Raw genomic sequence first — 18,134 nt, 5'->3', positions numbered from 1 at the left:
GCATATACTTGCTCACCTGAGAAACTGAAAACTGAATATCAGGTCGTGTATTGCAGAGATAAATGAGGCATCCAACAGCCTGGCTATAGAGTGTGACATCAATTGATTCACCTGCATCATGCATTGTAAGCTTCAGCCCCGGCTCCATGGGAGTGGACATAGGCTTGCAATCATGCATGTTGAATCTGTCCAAGAGTTTTTGAACATACTTGGACTGAGACATAACAATGCCACGTTTCTCTTGAATAAACTGGATCCTAAAAAAGAAATGTAACAAGTCCAAGTTTGACATATCAAATGTAGCTTTCAATTGGACCTGCAATTACTTCCTCATTTGATCCGGTGAGCAGCATGTCATCTACATAAAGAATGATGACCAAAATATCCCCCCCTTCCTTGTTGATGTAGAGCGTGCTCTCAGTTGGACTATTGTGCAGCCCCTTGCTGGTCAGAAAGGCATCAATTTTGGCATACCATGCACGTGGGGCTTGTTTCAGCCCATACAAAGCTTTATTCAGCTTGCATACCTGAAGTGCATTTCCTGAAATTTCAAAGCCCGGAGGTTGTTTGACATAAACCTCTTCCAACAAGTCTCTATTAAGGAAAGCTGTTTTAATGTCCAACTGATGAACATTCCATTCAAAATTTGCAGCCATGGCTATAATTGACCTGATGGTGGTCATCCTGGATGTAGGAGCAAAAGTCTCCTCATAATCTATGCCCTTTTTCTGAGCATATCCTTTTGCAACCAGCCTTGCCTTGTACCAATCAATGGATCCATCTGGCTTTCTTTTGACTTTGAAAACCCACCGTGTACCTATGGCATTCTTACCTGGTGGCAAATCCACAACATCCCAAGTCTGATTTTTATGAATGGACTGCAACTCATCGTGCATGGCATTCATCCAATGCACATTATCTTTTGCTTTTTCAAATTTCTCAGGCTCCTCCTCATCAAGAAGAGTACCTGCATAAGCTGATTCAACTGAATAAGCTCCCTCCATGTGCCTTACTGCACTACGAGTTCTGCCAGGCAATGGAGCTTCAAGCCTATTCTCCCTGAGAGTGTGAAGCAACCAATAAGGCACTGTTTTGGCTGCAAATTCTGAGTTTCAGCGGGGGAACCAAATGCTATAGGAAGCATCCCCTCAAACACATCATCTGAAGAGGACGGAATCTGAAATTCAGCATTTGTATGCGCAGAATTTTCAGAGAATATGACATCTCTACTGACAAAAATCTTGCGTGTAGGAGGATTGTAGAGACAATAGCCTTTGCTTTGTGAACTATATCCCACAAAAATGCATTTTAGTGCCTTATCTGACAACTTGTGTCTGAACTCCACAGGCACGTGGGCACATGCAACACAACCAAAAACTCTGAAGTGGTCCACTGAAGGCTTTCTCCCATGCCATGCCTCATAGGGAGTGATTGTCTTCAAAGCCTTTGTAGGAGCCCGATTTAAAATATAGTTCGCACACATGAGGCCTTCCAGCCAAAACTTGTGAGGCAACTTCTTACTTGTGAGCATGCATCTATCCATTTTCATGGCGGTGCAATTCTTCCGCTCAGCTTTGCCATTCTGTTGAGGTGTAAGCCTCACTGTAAGCTGATGCATAATGCCTTTTTCTTTCAGAAATGTCTCAAATTCATGAGACATATACTCCCCCCCTCGATCTGTGCGAAGTGTCTGCACCTTGAGTCCTGTCTCATTTTCAACCATAGCCACAAAGCGTTTGAAATGCATAAACACTTCTGATTTTTCCTTGAGACCATAGACCCAAGTGTAGTTGGTAAAGTCATATATGAATGTAACAAAATAGAGATAATCCCCAAAAGCAAGTGTCCTCATGGGACTGCAGACATCACTGTGAATAAGCTGCAATTTTCTTGTAGCTTTCATTGCACCATCCTTCTTGAAGGGAAGCCCATGCATTTTGCCAAGAATGCAACCTTCACATGCATGAGGAGGAGGCGACTCCAAAGGAGGTAATGCATCAACCATATCATGCCTCTAAAGTGTCATTAAGCTGCCATAGCTCATGTGCCCATACGTGGCATGCCATAACTCCGCATTCTGCATCGCAGCAGTGGGAGTGCTAAGTGATAATGCAAGATGGGATCTTTTTTCATATAAATCAAGCTCAAAAAGACCCCGATACAAAGTGCCAGACAACCTCAAAGCATATTCATTTTCTTTGTCTCTGACTGCACACTTGTCATCATCAAAAACAACCTGAAATCCTCCTCTATTGAGTGAGGACACTGAAAGCAAATTCTTCTTTATACGCGGCACATAGAGTACATCTGAAATTCTGAAATCTGTGCCATCAGTGGATGTGAGAATAATGTCTCCCACTCCACACACTGAATAAGAAGAATTATTTGCACAAGTTATTTTCTTCTTGGTGGGTGAAGAATGCAGAGTTACAAACATAGTTTTCTTGGAAGTGATGTGCTTTGAAGCACCACTATCAAAATACCAAGTATGTAGTGTCTCATCAACATTGAAAGAGCATTCATCCTTTGAAGGATCGTAACTACAAGTCAAAAAAGCATATGGGTCATCATCATTAGTGGCTATAGTATGTGAACTACCCACTGAAAACCCTGAAGTGCAAGACAAGAAGGCATAGTGCTCTTCAACCAAGTTGGCTGCAACATCTCCTCCATCATGGCAATGTGGACCTGATGCATCTGATACAGTCATACCGGAATCCCTTTTCTTTTCTTTGGCTATGCGCTTCTTGCACTCTCCAATATAATGACCTGGCTTCTTGCAATAATGACAGATGTCCTTCTTTTTGCCCTTTACCCTTGGGCTTGAACTTGGAGAGCATAGCATGCTCGCCAGCCCGGGTTGCCATATTTCTGTGTGTTTGTTCCTCCTGCAACAGAAGTCCTACCAACTCGTGAAAGGAGAGAGGATTGCTGCCTCCCCTCAATGACAAATTCAGCGAGGTGTGGAAACCGAGATAGGACTCAGGAAGAGAGTTTAGAGTGGTAGTGATCATCTCTGAATCTGGAATGACTTCATTAATGTTCAGCAATTGTTCCATGAGATCCTGAAGCTTTGTGAGGTGAGAATTCATGGAATCTCCCTCCTCCATATGTGTATGGGAAAGTTCTCGCTTCAGAAAGGAAACTCCGGCATCGTTCCTTGCTCCAAACATACTCTCAAGTATTACCCAAGCTGCCATAGATGTCTTGCATGACCGAATATGAGGTATAATGAACCTCTTGACAGAAAGAGAAATTACTGAAAGAGCTTGTGCATCTCTAAAGTCCCATCTTTTCTGCTCTGTTGTGGGAGCTCCTGGAGCGGCTGCTCCAATCACCTGTGCTGTATTTGTACCTCTACCCTTGCCTCTAGCTGTAGGAGTGACAGGTATAGGCATTGTATCTGGTCTTTCTTCACCTCCATTGACATAATCCCAAAGATTTTTGCCAACCAAGATATTGCGAACCATGAAACTCCACAAGGAGTAGTTGGTGCCATCCAACTTATCCTCCAGTGTGAGAACCCCGAACACCTCATTTGAGTTGTTTTGAGCCATTTTCACCAGATAATCTCAGAAAAAAAATACAGCAGACGGACCAGGTGAAATCTCTTCCTGGGATATAAAATGGACAAGTAAAATCTGCAAAGAATAATATGCCCACAGTGACAAATACTGTCACAGCATGTCAAAGGCTCAAAATGCACCACATTGCTCTGCTCAATGCCCCAAAAATCTGCAAATAGAAGTGGAAAAAGTCTGCAATTCGACTCGTATTGAGTCCAAAACTGTTTGCAAACTTTCAAAATGCCCTTTTACCTGCAAAATTGCAACCCAAATGCAAAAGCCCCAATTTTTTGTGGGAAATTGCATACAAAAGAGGGCAAATGGTATGAAAGTCCCAAATGTTGCACAAATTGCACTCTGCCTGTAAAAGCCCCAAATTTCACTGCAAAATTGCAGAGTGTAATTGCAAAAGCCCCAATTTCTTGGACTACCTGCAACCCAACTGCAATGTTTGCCCACAAATACAGAATGCCCCAAATTCTCTGCAAGATCTAAGCCAAACATTGGCTATTTGCAAACAATGCATGCCAAAAAACCAAATGCTAGAGTACCTGCTAGAATAAAACCTGCATAGAAGTGTGGATGCCAACGAAAAGTACAAGAGCTTGCAAAATGTATGGTGTACAGATTTGCAGCAACGTGTACGGATGGTAGCTGTACGGAGTACGGACAACCAGCGCAGTCAGGTATGGAATGGTGACACGCAATACGAAATGCTTGTGTACGGACGCCTGTGTACAGATGTACGGCACACTGACGAGCTAATCGATGGTACGGACGACGTACGAGATGTACGGTTCGTACGTGCAAAATGCAGATAGTACGGATGTATTGTTGTACGGCAGTCGTACAACGAAGGTACGTCGCAAGTACGGCGGTACGGAATGGCGGTGCAGGTACGGCGGTGCAAGAGTTGTATGGGCTGTACGGAATCAGTCCGTACAGATTGTACGAACAGATTGTATGGGCTGGAGCTTGCGGGAGTAGGGATCGGGGAGCAGGGAGCTTGCAGGCTAGGAAGCAAAAGAGCAGAACCTGGGCTCTGATCCAAATGTTAGAAAAGAGAGTGTGAGCTAGAGAGCTGAACGTAGTGCTTGCAATAGAAGAAGTGAGTAATACAAGAAGTGGGATAGGTTTTGTCGAAGTGACAAAACCTTATCCTTCACTAACCATAGTTAGTGAACTAACTGTGGTTACGGGAAAAAACCTCTAAAATGAGGGAAAAGTGCCCCTAACCTACTTATTACATTACATTGGTCATTGGTAGAATATAATAATAATTCTAACACCGGCTTCTTCGGGATTTGGGAGGCTGGCTCCTTCGGGATGTCTAGCGGGACCTGGGTGAGTGGTTTACCCGGGTGAGAGGTTTTGGCCTACTGGAGTAGGGCACTCAAACATGGTAGACGAGGTGCCTTTTTCTCATACATGGCCCGCTTTGGCTGATGCATTCAGCTAGACGCAGCAGCCTAGACCTCCTTGAGGGAGCGCCATTAGGTTGAACAAGGACATTCCCCGCGAGGTTATTTCATGTTTTTGGTCTTTGAACCAGCCTGAGACCACGGAAGATATCCTTTTTCTTCTAGAGGGGGGCACATGGAAGCTTGCCCATCAGCCCTAGTTGGAGCAAATGCAATTGGATGGCAGGTGTCTTTGTTGTACAATGGAAGTGTTAGAGATGATCTCTCACTGCCTTTGGGGCTGTCCAGCCATGCAGATGATATGGACAGCAGCTTTCAAGATTGTGGCTAGCGTGCAGCGGTTGCAGTGGGATTCCACATGGGGAATGGTGGTGTGGCTCACAGAGGGGGGCACACGTTCTACGTTAATTGAATCAACCCAGCATACCAGATCCAAGGCTAGCATGTATCCAGGATTGAGGCATATGATGCATCGCCAGAGGATAGTGTATGGGAGACGGTGTCCAGCAGACAACATGTATCACATTCTTTGTTGTTTTTCTTAGTGAAATGTGGCAACCCATGTACCCTGACTCCACATGGGGGATGGTGGTGTGGCTCACAGAGGGGGGCACACGTTCTACGTTAATTCAGTCAATCCAGCATACCAGATCCAAGGCTAGCATGTATCCAGGATTGAGGCATATGATGCATCGCTAGAGGATAGTGTATGGGAGACGGTGTCCAGCAGACAACATGTATCACATTCTTTGTTGTTTTTCTTAGTGAAATGTGGCAACCCATGTACCCTGTAACTTTCGCTGCTTGCAACAAAGCCAAAGTGTTAAAAGTTTGTGCTTACCTTGTGTGCCAAAGTGCCTTATCTTAGTGAAGCTTTTGCTGGTCTTGAAACTCAACCATCATGTGGTGATCTAAATTTTAGATCACCGAGTTTAGATTCATCAAAGATCCAACATCTAAAGCACATTTGATGTGTCTACTTTCAGCGTCAAATATAGATATTGGCATATCACCATTCCTTGTATTTTGTGTCTTGTCCATTTCCATAATTCACATATGAATTTTGAGACTCAATTGTGTATCTAGATGACTGAACAAGTCTAAATTTTGTATAGATTTGAAATATTAGAAATTTTCCATTTACCGATTGAACACGTATTTGTAACAGGCAGTTTGAGTCCATTTTTAAAGCTGAACAATGAGTCGCCAAGCTGTAAGTTGTATTTGTGTGCATAAACAATAGGAAGCACATAAACAAGGATACAAAGTGCATTCACAAGCTGAGTTAAAAAGCTACCCACAAACCTTCATGAAGGTGCATGAGGTGGTTGTTGGAATTTGTGGTCTTTGTGGCCCAAACCCCTCTGCGGCAAGGAAATTGAGAGGCTTCTCGCGCACATACGGCATGTGGCATTGGGGGACTTGAATATTCCCATATACATTCATGAAATCGAATGATCCTTGTATATATTCAGGTGCTGTTGCCCCTCCTCACTATCTGGCCAGCTTTTTGGGATAGTGGGGAGGCTTGCGCGGCTATGGGGTGGGGATTGGGACTCTGCACTCAGCTATTCATGATGACGACACATGGCAGCTTCTGGCTGCTTTTCCTACATGGTATCAGAGCAGGGACTCGCCCTGTGAAGTTGACTTGCCAGCATGAATGTTGGTGGACCGTGCTCTGTTCGGTGGCTGTTGGTGTGAACAGAAAAAGAAAGACTCTGTGCACCTGTGGGATGTGGTGGCATGCATGTGTGCTCTGACTGTTTGTGCTGTGACTAGCAACTGCATGACAGACATTGATTTCTGGGCGGCCTTGTCCTGGATGGATGGTCACATTTACTGGCTGCCCTGTATGGGCAGTTGCATTGACATTGGTCCTTGAACGTTGTGTAGGGGGTCGAATATAACGTGCCTGGTCCTGTGTGGATTAGGTGGTACGTTAGTGTTTAACCCATGGGGGCGGGTGGGTGGTGGTGGTTGGATATGTGGTCTTTGTGGCCCAAACCCTTCGTGTGGCAAGGAAATCAAGAGGGGTTGAAAGGTTCCTCGCCCAAATATGACATGTGGCATTGGGAGCTTGTGTAGTCCCATATACATTCATGAAATCAAATGGACCTTGGACATATTCAGGTGGTGTTGCACCCCCTCACTATCCTGCTGGCCTTTTGGGGTCAGGATTCTGCACGTTAGTCACTCTTCAATTCCTGAATGGTCAAACTGGCCATCCAACTGGCCTGCTGGTACTCATGGCATGAGCAAGGAAGGTGATGGCATACAATTGATGCTATACATGAGAAGTTCTTAGTTCAAAGCTTTGATGGCTAAAGTATGGTGTGCAGTCAAGGTATGGGATTTATAGTGCATAGCTAACAAACGTTGTGTTCAAGGGTTTGGGAACGAGTTACGAAGTCATAACTGAGCTATGAAGAGAGAGGGCAGGAGGATTTCCTGAGCTAGGCCAAATGGAGACTCACTTAAGTGTGTCTTTTGCATAAACCGATTGCTTGGACGATGTTTAGTGTTGCTGTAGAATATTATTGGGTTTTGTTAACAAGATTCTGTTCCTTCTTGTGTATATTGAATTCAATAAATCACTAGACGTAGGGCAAAGGCAGACAATGGTATTTACAGCCTTGATTTTGACAAATATTTAATCCAATGACTAAGATTAATGGTCGTCTTGTTTCCAGGATGAGCATTTCGGAATTGTTCCACTGGAAGCTATGGCAGCACAGAAACCTGTCGTTGCTTGCAACAGTGGTGGACCAAAGGAAAGCGTTGTCCACAATGTAACAGGATTCTTATGTGAGCCCACACCTCAAAATTTTTCTTCTGCAATGAATGTACTGCTTCAGGATCCCCAATTAGCAGTGAAAATGGGAATTTCTGCAAGGCAACATGTTGAAGCCAATTTTTCAAGGCATGTATTTGGTGAAAGACTAAGTAGACTTATTGTAGATGTGCATGGAAATGCTTCAGCTGAAAATTCCATGCAATCATAGGCATTATAAAATCAAGCAGGTAGTTTGTTAAAGACTGTTTCTGTAGGCAGGTAAGTAGTACCATGTTTGGTGTCTGCTGGACTTTTGCACCTGAGGAAGTGCATTTCTTGAAATGTAGTATTGTGTTTTTTATCTGCCCGAATAACTTGTACCTGAGGAAAAAATTATCTTGAGATCACGTTCTCTCTCTCTCTCTCTCTCTCTCTCTCTGTGTTCTGCCACCCTGTCTCAAAACAACCCGCCTGAAAGACATTTAAAAAAACAAAGAAACTCACCCCTTAACCATGCACTCGCACCCCACAGGTGCAAGCAACCTTTTAATTCTGATAATCCTGAGTGGGCAGTTTTTTTGCGTTTCTAAAATCAGTCTGCTCCTCATCAAACTCTTTGAGAAACAGGAGTATTTTAAATTGGAAGGAAGGGTTGTATATAAGAGCTACAATGGAAATTTAGCTTTCAAAAAGGGACTCATATGGGTATCCCTGTACTTATGAAATCAAAGTTCAAATCCCACATCTAGATAACGTTTCAGTCCAGAAAAGGAGTCAAGGGGCTATCCCTGTACTTTTTACGAAGTCAAATCTCGGATCCAAATAACCTTGGTTTTCCCCTAAAGTGCTATTGCAGCCAAAGCCACTGATCATGTCAGAATGTAAAACGGCAAAGCCTCACTTGTCTGTTGAAAGTGGCGTACATGGTTCTTTTACCCTTTTTGGTGTGCCGTTGCGTATCTGCTTTCCCTCAGTCCTTCAATATCCTTGAGGCCCCTCTTGGGGTGTGGGCTTTAGAAGTGTTGCTTGCATATTTGGACAGCAAGGCTTTCCTGTGCTCTCCACATCTCTCCCCTTTCCCTTGCTTGACTTCATTTAATTTGTAACAATGCCATGTATGCATGTAACATTATCAATGCAATTTGAGAGAGAAGAAGAAGAAGAAGAAGAATATATTATCGTCCTCTGAAGACCAAAAATCGGCCTATGGGACTTGAAACAATACAAAACCTTACATACATAAAGGCTCCTCCCTCAAAGGGGAGGGTAATATGAGAAACTACCTCTATGTCTGAGAGAGAGAGAGAGAGAGAGAGAGAGGAGAGGGGGGGCGGGGGACAGTATTTGTAAGGAGCAAGCTGCAAAATGCATAAGCATTTACGCGAGTTGCAATTTTAAGTTTAACCTTCAAATTTTCAAGTCTCATATGTATATGGCACAAGGCTAAAAGCACGTTATGTAAGCAGCAGCATGCCCATTGTAACGCTAATCTCCCCTACATGTCATGAAAACATGGGACTTCTATCATGTGGATCTTAGTTGTTCATGTCGACATTCTCTCTCTCACTATATATGTGTGTTGTTCATTCCTTCTGCCCTGAAGAAGAGGTTGTTGCTTTGCTGTCTACTCCTCAGGCGGATGTTTCTTCTCAGGGAAGAGGCCTTGACCCTGAGATAGAAATGCAGGGTTGACATCCTGAAGGTTGTTGCTGTACATAGTTGCTTCTCTCCTATAAATATGTGTAAATATGACTACTCTCATATCAAATGCTTTACACTTAATGTTCAAGGGATGTATGATTGTAGGAAATGGAAATCTGTGTGGTTGTATATCAATAGATTTCAGCTTGATATAGTGGCATTACAAGAACACAATCAACATATCTATGCAGGAAAGATAGGTCATTACTGTGGTTATGATATCTTCTATGTTGGGGAGCACTCTTTCTTACGTGTAGTCTTTCTGATTAAGCATGAGCTTCAGTCAGTTATTGCTTTAAATGACAATCAAGGCAGATGGATTATTCTTCAATGCATCATTCAAGGCGAGGTGTTTTAATTTGCTTCTGTCTATGCACCTCAATCTTCTCGGGATAGAAGTGTAATTTGGGATGCCATGTAACGATATCCATGGAGATATCATGCCTTTATATGTGGGAATTTCAATAATGCTTCACAACATGGTGACAATACATTAGGAAATACTCATATGTTAACCCTTGAAAGGCATGCATGGTCTCAAATACTGATGCATCTTGATTTGGTTGATCTTTGGAAGGAATTGTAGCCTTTGTCACCATGTAGCTTTGCAACAAAATGATGATTTTACATGCAAAATGTGGATTGACTATGCCTTTGTGCATTCAGATCATGCATCGTTATGGTTGAGGTTATCTTTTTATGATATGTTAGATGATAGACTGCCTAAAAGGCGACATCTGATTGTTAACAATATCTATTTGCAGTATGTTTTCAAGGCAATGGTTACTGAAGCATATCCATCTCTGTCTTCTTTGAGAACAGTCCACCAGGGAACGCTTCTCCTGTCTCCAAGATCGGAGTAGGTGGTCATCCAAGATATGTAGACAATGATCTCTGTAGAAGTTGAGCTTCACTAGGAGCTCATTCGGTTCCAACCACGTTCGGAATGTGTGTAGCTGCAGAAGATCCTCATGTATGACCTGGTTGACCTTATGATTCTGGAGTGGGAAAAACAGGGCATCAATGCTGTACTGGAAGGGAGGAAGTCTATCCATATGTAACCCTATTTTGTGTGTGTAAACCATCTTTGGTGATCGCGTGTCTCGGATAGCGCCATGGAGGAGGGTAATGCTGACCATGGTAATCTGCTGCGTCCATGTGTTTTCATCCAGCTAGATAGGGTTTTGATTTATTTTTTGTTTGGGTGCGCTACTGGGCACTGTGGACTCTATGGATGGACAGAAATCATAATCTTTGGTGATCCTACTTTTCCATCTTTTGTTTTTTCAAACGATCTCTGCGGCAATCGTTTTATGATTGCTTTTAGACTCATTTAATTGATCATGATGTATATATAGCTTATATTGAGATTTTCAGTTGAGTAGTAGTTACTCCGCTTTTGAAGTAACTATGAATGTAATTATTTTACAGCAATAAAATATTTCTTCTCACAAAAAAAAAAGTGTGTGTGGTCTATGCACCAACCCACTCCTGTGGTTTTACTAGGCTCTCCCTTGGGGGTGGTTGTTGCTTCGCAACCATCCTAGAGGGGTCCTTGCAAGCCACTAAGCCCCACCTAGGCGCTATATCAGTAGCCACCACAACACCTAGATTACGCCTTCCACCCAATCCTCCATTGATGTTGTGCAACGACCTTGTGGGCTATTCGGGCCTATCCTTGGACTTAGGAGCTGTTGCAACCTCTGTACTTGCAAAACGACCATCCACAGTGAAGAAAACCAAGAAAATCAAGAGTCTCACCTACTAGTAGCTCTTGCATCCGCATGGACCTGCAAAACAACCTTGGAGTTGCGATGAATGTACCAAATTCCAAAAAAATACTAGGTTACCTACATAAATTGTCAAAACAAAGATATATTGGATATGTTCTTTTAAAAAAGGGGCTTTTAATTGATTTTTGTATGCACAATACCTACACGAGGATGTGTAGAGGATACATGGGGGAAGCAAGCTCTAGAAAGTGTTGTGATATCATATTTAGTAGAGATGCCACCTAAGGCCAGCTTGGATGTCATCACCCACTTCAATAAATTTGCTTGGTCTTGGTTGAAAAAATAGAGAATCTGGAAGCTACAAATGTGACCCTACTAGCTACACGAGGTATTATATGAAGTGAAAGAGTAGGGAGGAAAGATGCAAGAAGAATGGAGGCAAGAGAAGGCCAAAAGAGAGGAATGGAAAAACGAATAAAAAGCATGGGAAGTAGAAAGGATTTGCCTCAAAGGTAAAATGTAAGCCATGTCTATTGAAATACAACAGCTCAAGGACATCTGAAGGGGAATGCAAGATCATTGATGAGTTGAAATCTAAGAATGAGAAGCTTAAAAAAGAAATGGAAGATTTGCAAGCAATCATACAAGGAAAACATGCTAAGTTCACGTAGCAAAATGCAAAAGGGAAACCAAATATTATTGCATGGAAAGAATAGTTTAAAAGGACACAATAGCATCCAAAAAGGAGCTCATATATGAAACTTTGGAGGAAGGAAAGAGTTGAATAGCAAGGCATTGAACGTATTGGTTACTTGGTGACACCCCCATGGTAGATGCTGAAGTGCTATTTGAAAAAGATGGTTGATGTTACATGCTATAAGGCAATGTGGAAGTGGGTCAGGTAGATGCACTAACGAGGCTCATGGTGGTGAAACTACGGACAATCATAGGTAGATCCACCTCATGAGCATGAGGCCAACACTGAAGGGAACCATGATATAATCTCACACTCCTGCAACAAGAGCATAGGAGGGAGGGAATGGTGCAGATAACAACACTAAGACAGGAAGGCAAACGAGCAGACTACAGAGACGGAAGAGTGATCATCCGAGAGAGGGCAGATAGGGAAGAAGGGAAAATACGCAGCACATGGAGATGCCTAACTCATGGGATGAGAGCACACAACAGGTTGAAAATGGCAGTGTGAAATTGTAACGGCACTCTCTGGTCTAACTTGGTGGGGGGCTATATTGACAGAGACACGACTTTCTGCATTGAGCTATATGACAATCCGAAGAGAGGTTTCCCCATAGTGATAAGGAGTCAGCATATAGGAGGGAGATGAGGAGAGAGCGGGATACCGGGCTCGGGAGGAGTAGCAATTCTCTTCAGATGACATTTGAGACCACTTATATAAGCGATACCAAGAGACGAGCATACATGACATATGTGGATACGAGTCTAGCTATTTGATGCTTGCTCGAGCTTCATTGCGATGTGCTATTTTACCCCAGATACATCATCCTACATGCTTGAGGTCTCTACAGAGAGACATAGCCCATATGAGACGATATATGATATCACAGAGTTCTCTAGGCAAGGAGACAATGCGTGCACAAGAGATAGAAATTTCCTCATTGTGCCAGCTAGATCCAACAGGGCTTGGGATAGTGAGGTGCTTAGCAGATGGACCACATGTGATAGGGAATGCATGACATCTTATCCATGACTTGATTATATATAACAACCTCCTGAGATGGCCATCATTTGGTGGACTCACTTGTTTCCCACATGGCGAGGGGACAAGCACAGTGGACTATCTACTAATGCGTCCCCTATCCTTTACATCGTGGATACATGACTTTATTGTGCCTCCTGTCCCACTCGGAGCTGACCACTCATATCTCACTTTTAGCATCTTGGATATTACACCAGTCATATGGAGAGCCCTCCCACAACCACCCCTATTTAGATCTATTGATGCTTCAGTTCCCTCACCCAAGGCTAACTCAAGAAAGGTGCTTGGTGTTAACCCAACCTAATGCTATGCTCGGTGAAGATGCTTTCTCTTGTAGTCCTAAGGCTGGTGTGCTCGGGTACAAAATACATGACAACATATACACTCAAAGGTCAAGGTTAGCTATCGTAGGAGAACTGTGTGACGAGAATAGGGAGAATACTGAGTCGTACATAAACTTAAGAACACTTAAAAGAATGCGGAGTGCAATACAACAATAGAGTCATGTATAGATGCAGGACTAGATGTTTCTCCGTGGACGTAGCCCACACTGGGTGAACCACGTATATCGGTGTCTCTTTATCTCTTCCATTCTATGTGCTTTCTGTCTTGTGTATTTTACACATTCCTCTTCTTGCATTGTTGCTCCATTATCGCGTTGCTCCTAACAACTGGTATCAGAGCATTTGTTTGAGCAATGTTCGTTGACTCGTTAGGAAGGAGATTCTGGTTCGAGTGGGAGCAATGGTGGAAGAAGGCAAGTTAAAAATGGAGAAGCTCAATGGCAAGAACTACCAACATTGGAAGATGCAAATTGAGGATTATCTGTACCAGAAGGACCTTTTCTTGCCATTAGGTGGGATCACAAAGAAGCTTGCGAGTATGTCAGTCGAAGACTGGGAGGTTCTTGATAGAAAGGCGCTAGGAACGATACAATTGTGTTCGGGAGCATCAGTGGCTTTCAATGTTCTTGAACAGAAGACAACAAAGGAAATGATGAGCAGATTGGATACATTGTATGAAAAAACATCAGATTCTAACAAGGTATTTCTTATAAAGCATCTATTCAATCTTAAGATGTGAGAAGGTGGGTCTATAGCTGATCATTTGAATCAATTCAAATACAAATAAAGCCAACTAAGTTCTATAGGAGTAAACTTTGAGGATGAGGTTCGAGCTCTCTTGATTTTGTGCTGTTTTCTAGAAAGTTGGGATAGCCTAGTCAGGGCTGTGAGTAACTCTAATCATGGGTTAAACACTTTAAAGTTTGATGATGTTGTTGGTGTTCTCCTTAGCGAGGAAATGCAATGGAAAAGCACAGGTGAAACATCAGGTAATGCTTTGACTCTTGAGAACAGGGGAAGACAAAGGGGGAGAGGAAACAGCCCAAGACATTGCAACAAGTCAAGAAGAAGAAAATCTAAATCCAAAGGGAACATGGAGTGCTGGCATTGTGGGAAGAAAGAACACCTAAAGAAAGAATGTTGGTCACGAAAGAAAAAGGAAGGATATGGGCAATAAGAGAATATGTAGGAAGAAAATGTAACAGGTAGTGTGTTTGAAGATGTCTCAATTCTTTCATTGGATACTATCACTAATGCAAGGGTAGTGGACTTAGGGGCTTCATTTCATGCTACAAATCATAGGAAAATTTTTGAAGACTATGTTCAAGGTGATTTTGGAGTTGTTCATTCAGGTGATGAGATGAAGCATTGAAGGTTGTTGGAAAGGGCAAGGTGTTGATGAAATTGCATAATGGATACCAATGGTTATTGAAAGAGGTAAGGCATGTTCCTGATTTAAAAAGAAACTTAATTTCAACAGGATAATTGGATGATGAAGGCTGCACAACCACATTTGCAGAAAATTTCTAAGGCCACCAAAGGATCAATGGCAATAGCAAAAGGACCCAAGGTAGGTACATTGTATTTATGTACTGGTAATGCTTGCTCCTCCATTGCTTTAGCTTCTATAGGAGCAGATACAGCTCTTTGGCATCATAGGCTTGGTCACATGGGTGAGTAGGGGATACATATTCTTCACTTAAGAAAGCTATTGCCAGGTTTGAAGCAGGTTGATTTGGATTTTTGTGAGTGAGATTTTTCAGAGTTGGGAAAGAAAAGAGGAGAGAAAAATTAAAGCTTGTGCATACAGATTTATGGGGTCCTACCGATGTATCATTTCTTGGTGGTTCTCACTATTATGTTGCTTTTATTGACGGTGCAACTAGAAAAAGTTGGGTTTATTGCATTAAAAGAAAATTTGATGTCTTTGAAACTTTAAGAAATGGGAAGCTTTGGCTGAGAATGAGGTAGGAAAGAAGTTGAAGGCCTAAGATCTGATAATGGAGTTGAATACTGCAGCAAAGAGTCTGATAGTTATAGTTCATACAATGGAATTCGTAGAGCGAAGACAACTCCAAGAATGCCACAAGAAAATCCTATGTCAGAGAGGATGAACATAACAATCATGGAGCGTGCAAGGAGCATGAGACTACATGCAAGGCTGCCCTTGTAGCTTTGGGCTCAAGCAATGAATACAGCTATTTACGCGATAAATAGATCACCTTCAAGTTCCTTAGATGGTGGCATTCCAGAAGAGGCATGGACATGTAAAAAGGTTAACTATTCATTTCTGAAGGTTTTTGGTTGTGAAGCATTTTTCCATGTTGATAAGGAATTGAGAACAAAGCTTAAGGCCAAATCCAAGAACTGCATCTTTATTGGATATGGAGGTTGTGAGTTTAGTTATCGTCTGTGGGATTATGAAAGTAACAAAATCATTAGGAGCAGAGATGTTGTATTCAATGAGACTATTATGTATAAAGATCACTTGTAGAAAAGGAAGAAAGAAAATGCAGACACTGAAAACACAGCTCTTGATAAAATTCCAAAGGTAGTTGAAAATGAGAATGTGTACCAGTGGCAGTAGAAGCAAGAACCTCAAAAACCCTTTTGGTGCACTTAGAAGGTCTACGAGGGTAAGTAGAACACTTGAAGGATTTTCTCCTCTTTTCAATTTGTGTGGGTCTCGACGGTGACTCACGTGTCATGGGGATGTTGAAGAGATGTCGATGGAGCCTCCACTCCAAGCTACTCCTTGTGAGGGCAATGCAAGGCACGAGTTGTCCGCAAGTGTCACACTCAAGCAGCCTCTAGATTGTTGCAATGTGTTTCCACGAATGTGTTTCCACGCGAGAAAGAGGGAAGGGGGAGAGGAGAGGGGAGAAGGGAGGGAGAAGGAGAAGGGAAGAAGAGACTGAAGGGGAATGGAGTGGCAAACACAAGGGCACTACAATGGAAACAAGAGAACACCCAAAACACTCTCTTGGAAGAGAAGAGGGAGCTTGTGCAAACAACAATGAAGACCAAAGTCAACACTTTGGCCTTTTATACAAGTCACCTTTTGAAGGGAGGGCCAACCCTTTTCCTTTTAGCACTATCCTTCTCTTTTACAACCAAAGGCTCTTGGGCCCGTAGGGTTCCAAGGCATATTGCTATTCTTTGCATCTCTTCCTACTAGTGGAAATAGCACTTGTGTTAACCATATTAAAGTGCTTGGGACATGCCTGGTATTAGGAGGTGGTCCTAACCGGTTCCCAAATAGCGCTTATGTTATCCTCGTGCCTCCTAGGCTTAGGTGATTTGGGGCTCAAACTCCCTGAGCACCCTCACGCCTTACGCCATTTGTGGTTCAAACCCCATGCATGAGGCTCAAAACTTGGAGTGGCGAGGCTTAACTTCCGTGAGACACTTAACAGTAGCTTGTAGCTAGAACGTATAACGTCTGCATGTTGCCTGGACACTTTTGCCTCGGGATATTTAGGGATTAAACTCCCTGAGTTTGAGCTGTACTCCTTTCATGGCTATTTTCATGGACGTAGACCTGAAATGTGCACGTTGCCTGCAATCTTTGGTCTTGGGTGTTAGCTGGAACATACAACCTGTGCTTAGAATCCTTGGACTTTGGGTATTTGGGGATCAAACTCCCTGAGTTTGAGCCGTACTCCTTCCATGTGCACATTGCCTGCAATCATTGGCCTTTGGGTATTTGGGGGTCAAACTCCTTGAGCTTGTCTGTTGAGGTAGATCATGCATCTTGATCACCTCTAATCACTGATTACCCTGCATTTAGTGACTGTACTCTGTGAATGTTAACATGCTCCCTTTCCTATTGATGATCCGTCCTCAGGTCAGTCGCGTTAGAGGAGGTCGGTGGTGATGACTGTCTGTAGGACATCGTAGCGGTCTATGGAGTGAGGTGAGCGAGGTATGAGCGATATTTCCAAAAATGGGTGGCATGCATATCCTCCTACGTATGGATGTGATGTTCGTTGAGATTGCGGACGCAGGATAGAGGCGGAGATCCTGGAATTGCGTAGGACCAATGTTGGGATTGAAGACAATATGGTTGTTCAGATTGTGGAGGCGGTCATCGATCGGATGACTGTGGGCGGGAAGTTCGCGGAGGAGTAAGAGGAGGAGGCGGTTGAAATGTACCACTGCTATAACATTAGGATCTGAAACTGAGCCGTACGTGTTGTTGAATGACTAGAGGTGGAAGCCGAATCCCTCCTGAGTCATGTCTTTGGGGAAGTTGTACTTTGGAAAGTTGTACAACATATTGGAGTCCTTCTTCTGGAGTTCTTTGAATTGGGTTCAGGTCCATTGTCGTTCCATTGGCATGTACAGTGGGTGGATGTGATGATCGACGTGGACATTGTGATAGTAGCAGCAAAATTTCTCCAGCTTCAAGAAGGGGAGTCACCATCACGGCTGTAGACCGACAGCTACATTGGTCATTGGGATGGGGGCATCGAGGGCGAGGCTGTATCCTCGTCTTGTGTGCTTTGGATGCACACGTTTGGATGCACACGCCGCTACCAGTCATCAAAGTACTGTGTGATGAATTGTGTGAGGGGGCGCACCTCAAGCATTTCGTAGAGATGGTGGTGGGAGGCCTCGAGCTGGCATTTCCAATGATGCATTAGCACGCTGTCGGGAAGATCTTGAAAGGACTCCAAGTCGGGGTGCCACTGTACATCTTCAGGGAGGCAAGCAGGCAGGGATGTCGGAGCGTTGTCATATGCAATGGGCATGGGCTCCATGGCTCCGGCTCTGCTGTGCCTGTTGGCATTGTTGCGTCGACTACCTGGACAAAATTGGCTACTCAAAGTGTGTTGAAGGCTGTGTCAGGAAG

General features: G+C 43.3%; 1 protein-coding gene across 1 annotated transcript in view; it reads left to right on the top strand.

The window, feature by feature from the left end:
* LOC147899683 (UDP-Glycosyltransferase superfamily protein) overlaps positions 1-8,167 on the top strand; it is a 92,449-nt gene extending 84,282 nt beyond the window's left edge. Inside the window, exon 8 of the mRNA XM_087378188.1 lies at positions 7,681-8,167. Coding sequence (XP_087234314.1) covers positions 7,681-7,992 — 312 coding nt within the window. The 3' untranslated portion in view covers positions 7,993-8,167. The remainder of the gene's footprint in view (positions 1-7,680) is intronic.
* The last annotated feature ends 9,967 nt before the right edge of the window (positions 8,168-18,134 follow it).

The sequence above is a fragment of the Dipteris shenzhenensis genome, chromosome 8 (genome assembly GCF_047967505.1).
Source record: "Dipteris shenzhenensis isolate YYH24624 ecotype China chromosome 8, Dip_SZ_1.0, whole genome shotgun sequence".
NCBI classification, from domain to species: Eukaryota; Viridiplantae; Streptophyta; class Polypodiopsida; order Gleicheniales; family Dipteridaceae; genus Dipteris; species Dipteris shenzhenensis.
The sequence above is the reverse complement of the archived record's forward strand: the minus strand, read 5'-3'. Positions and strand labels throughout refer to the sequence as shown.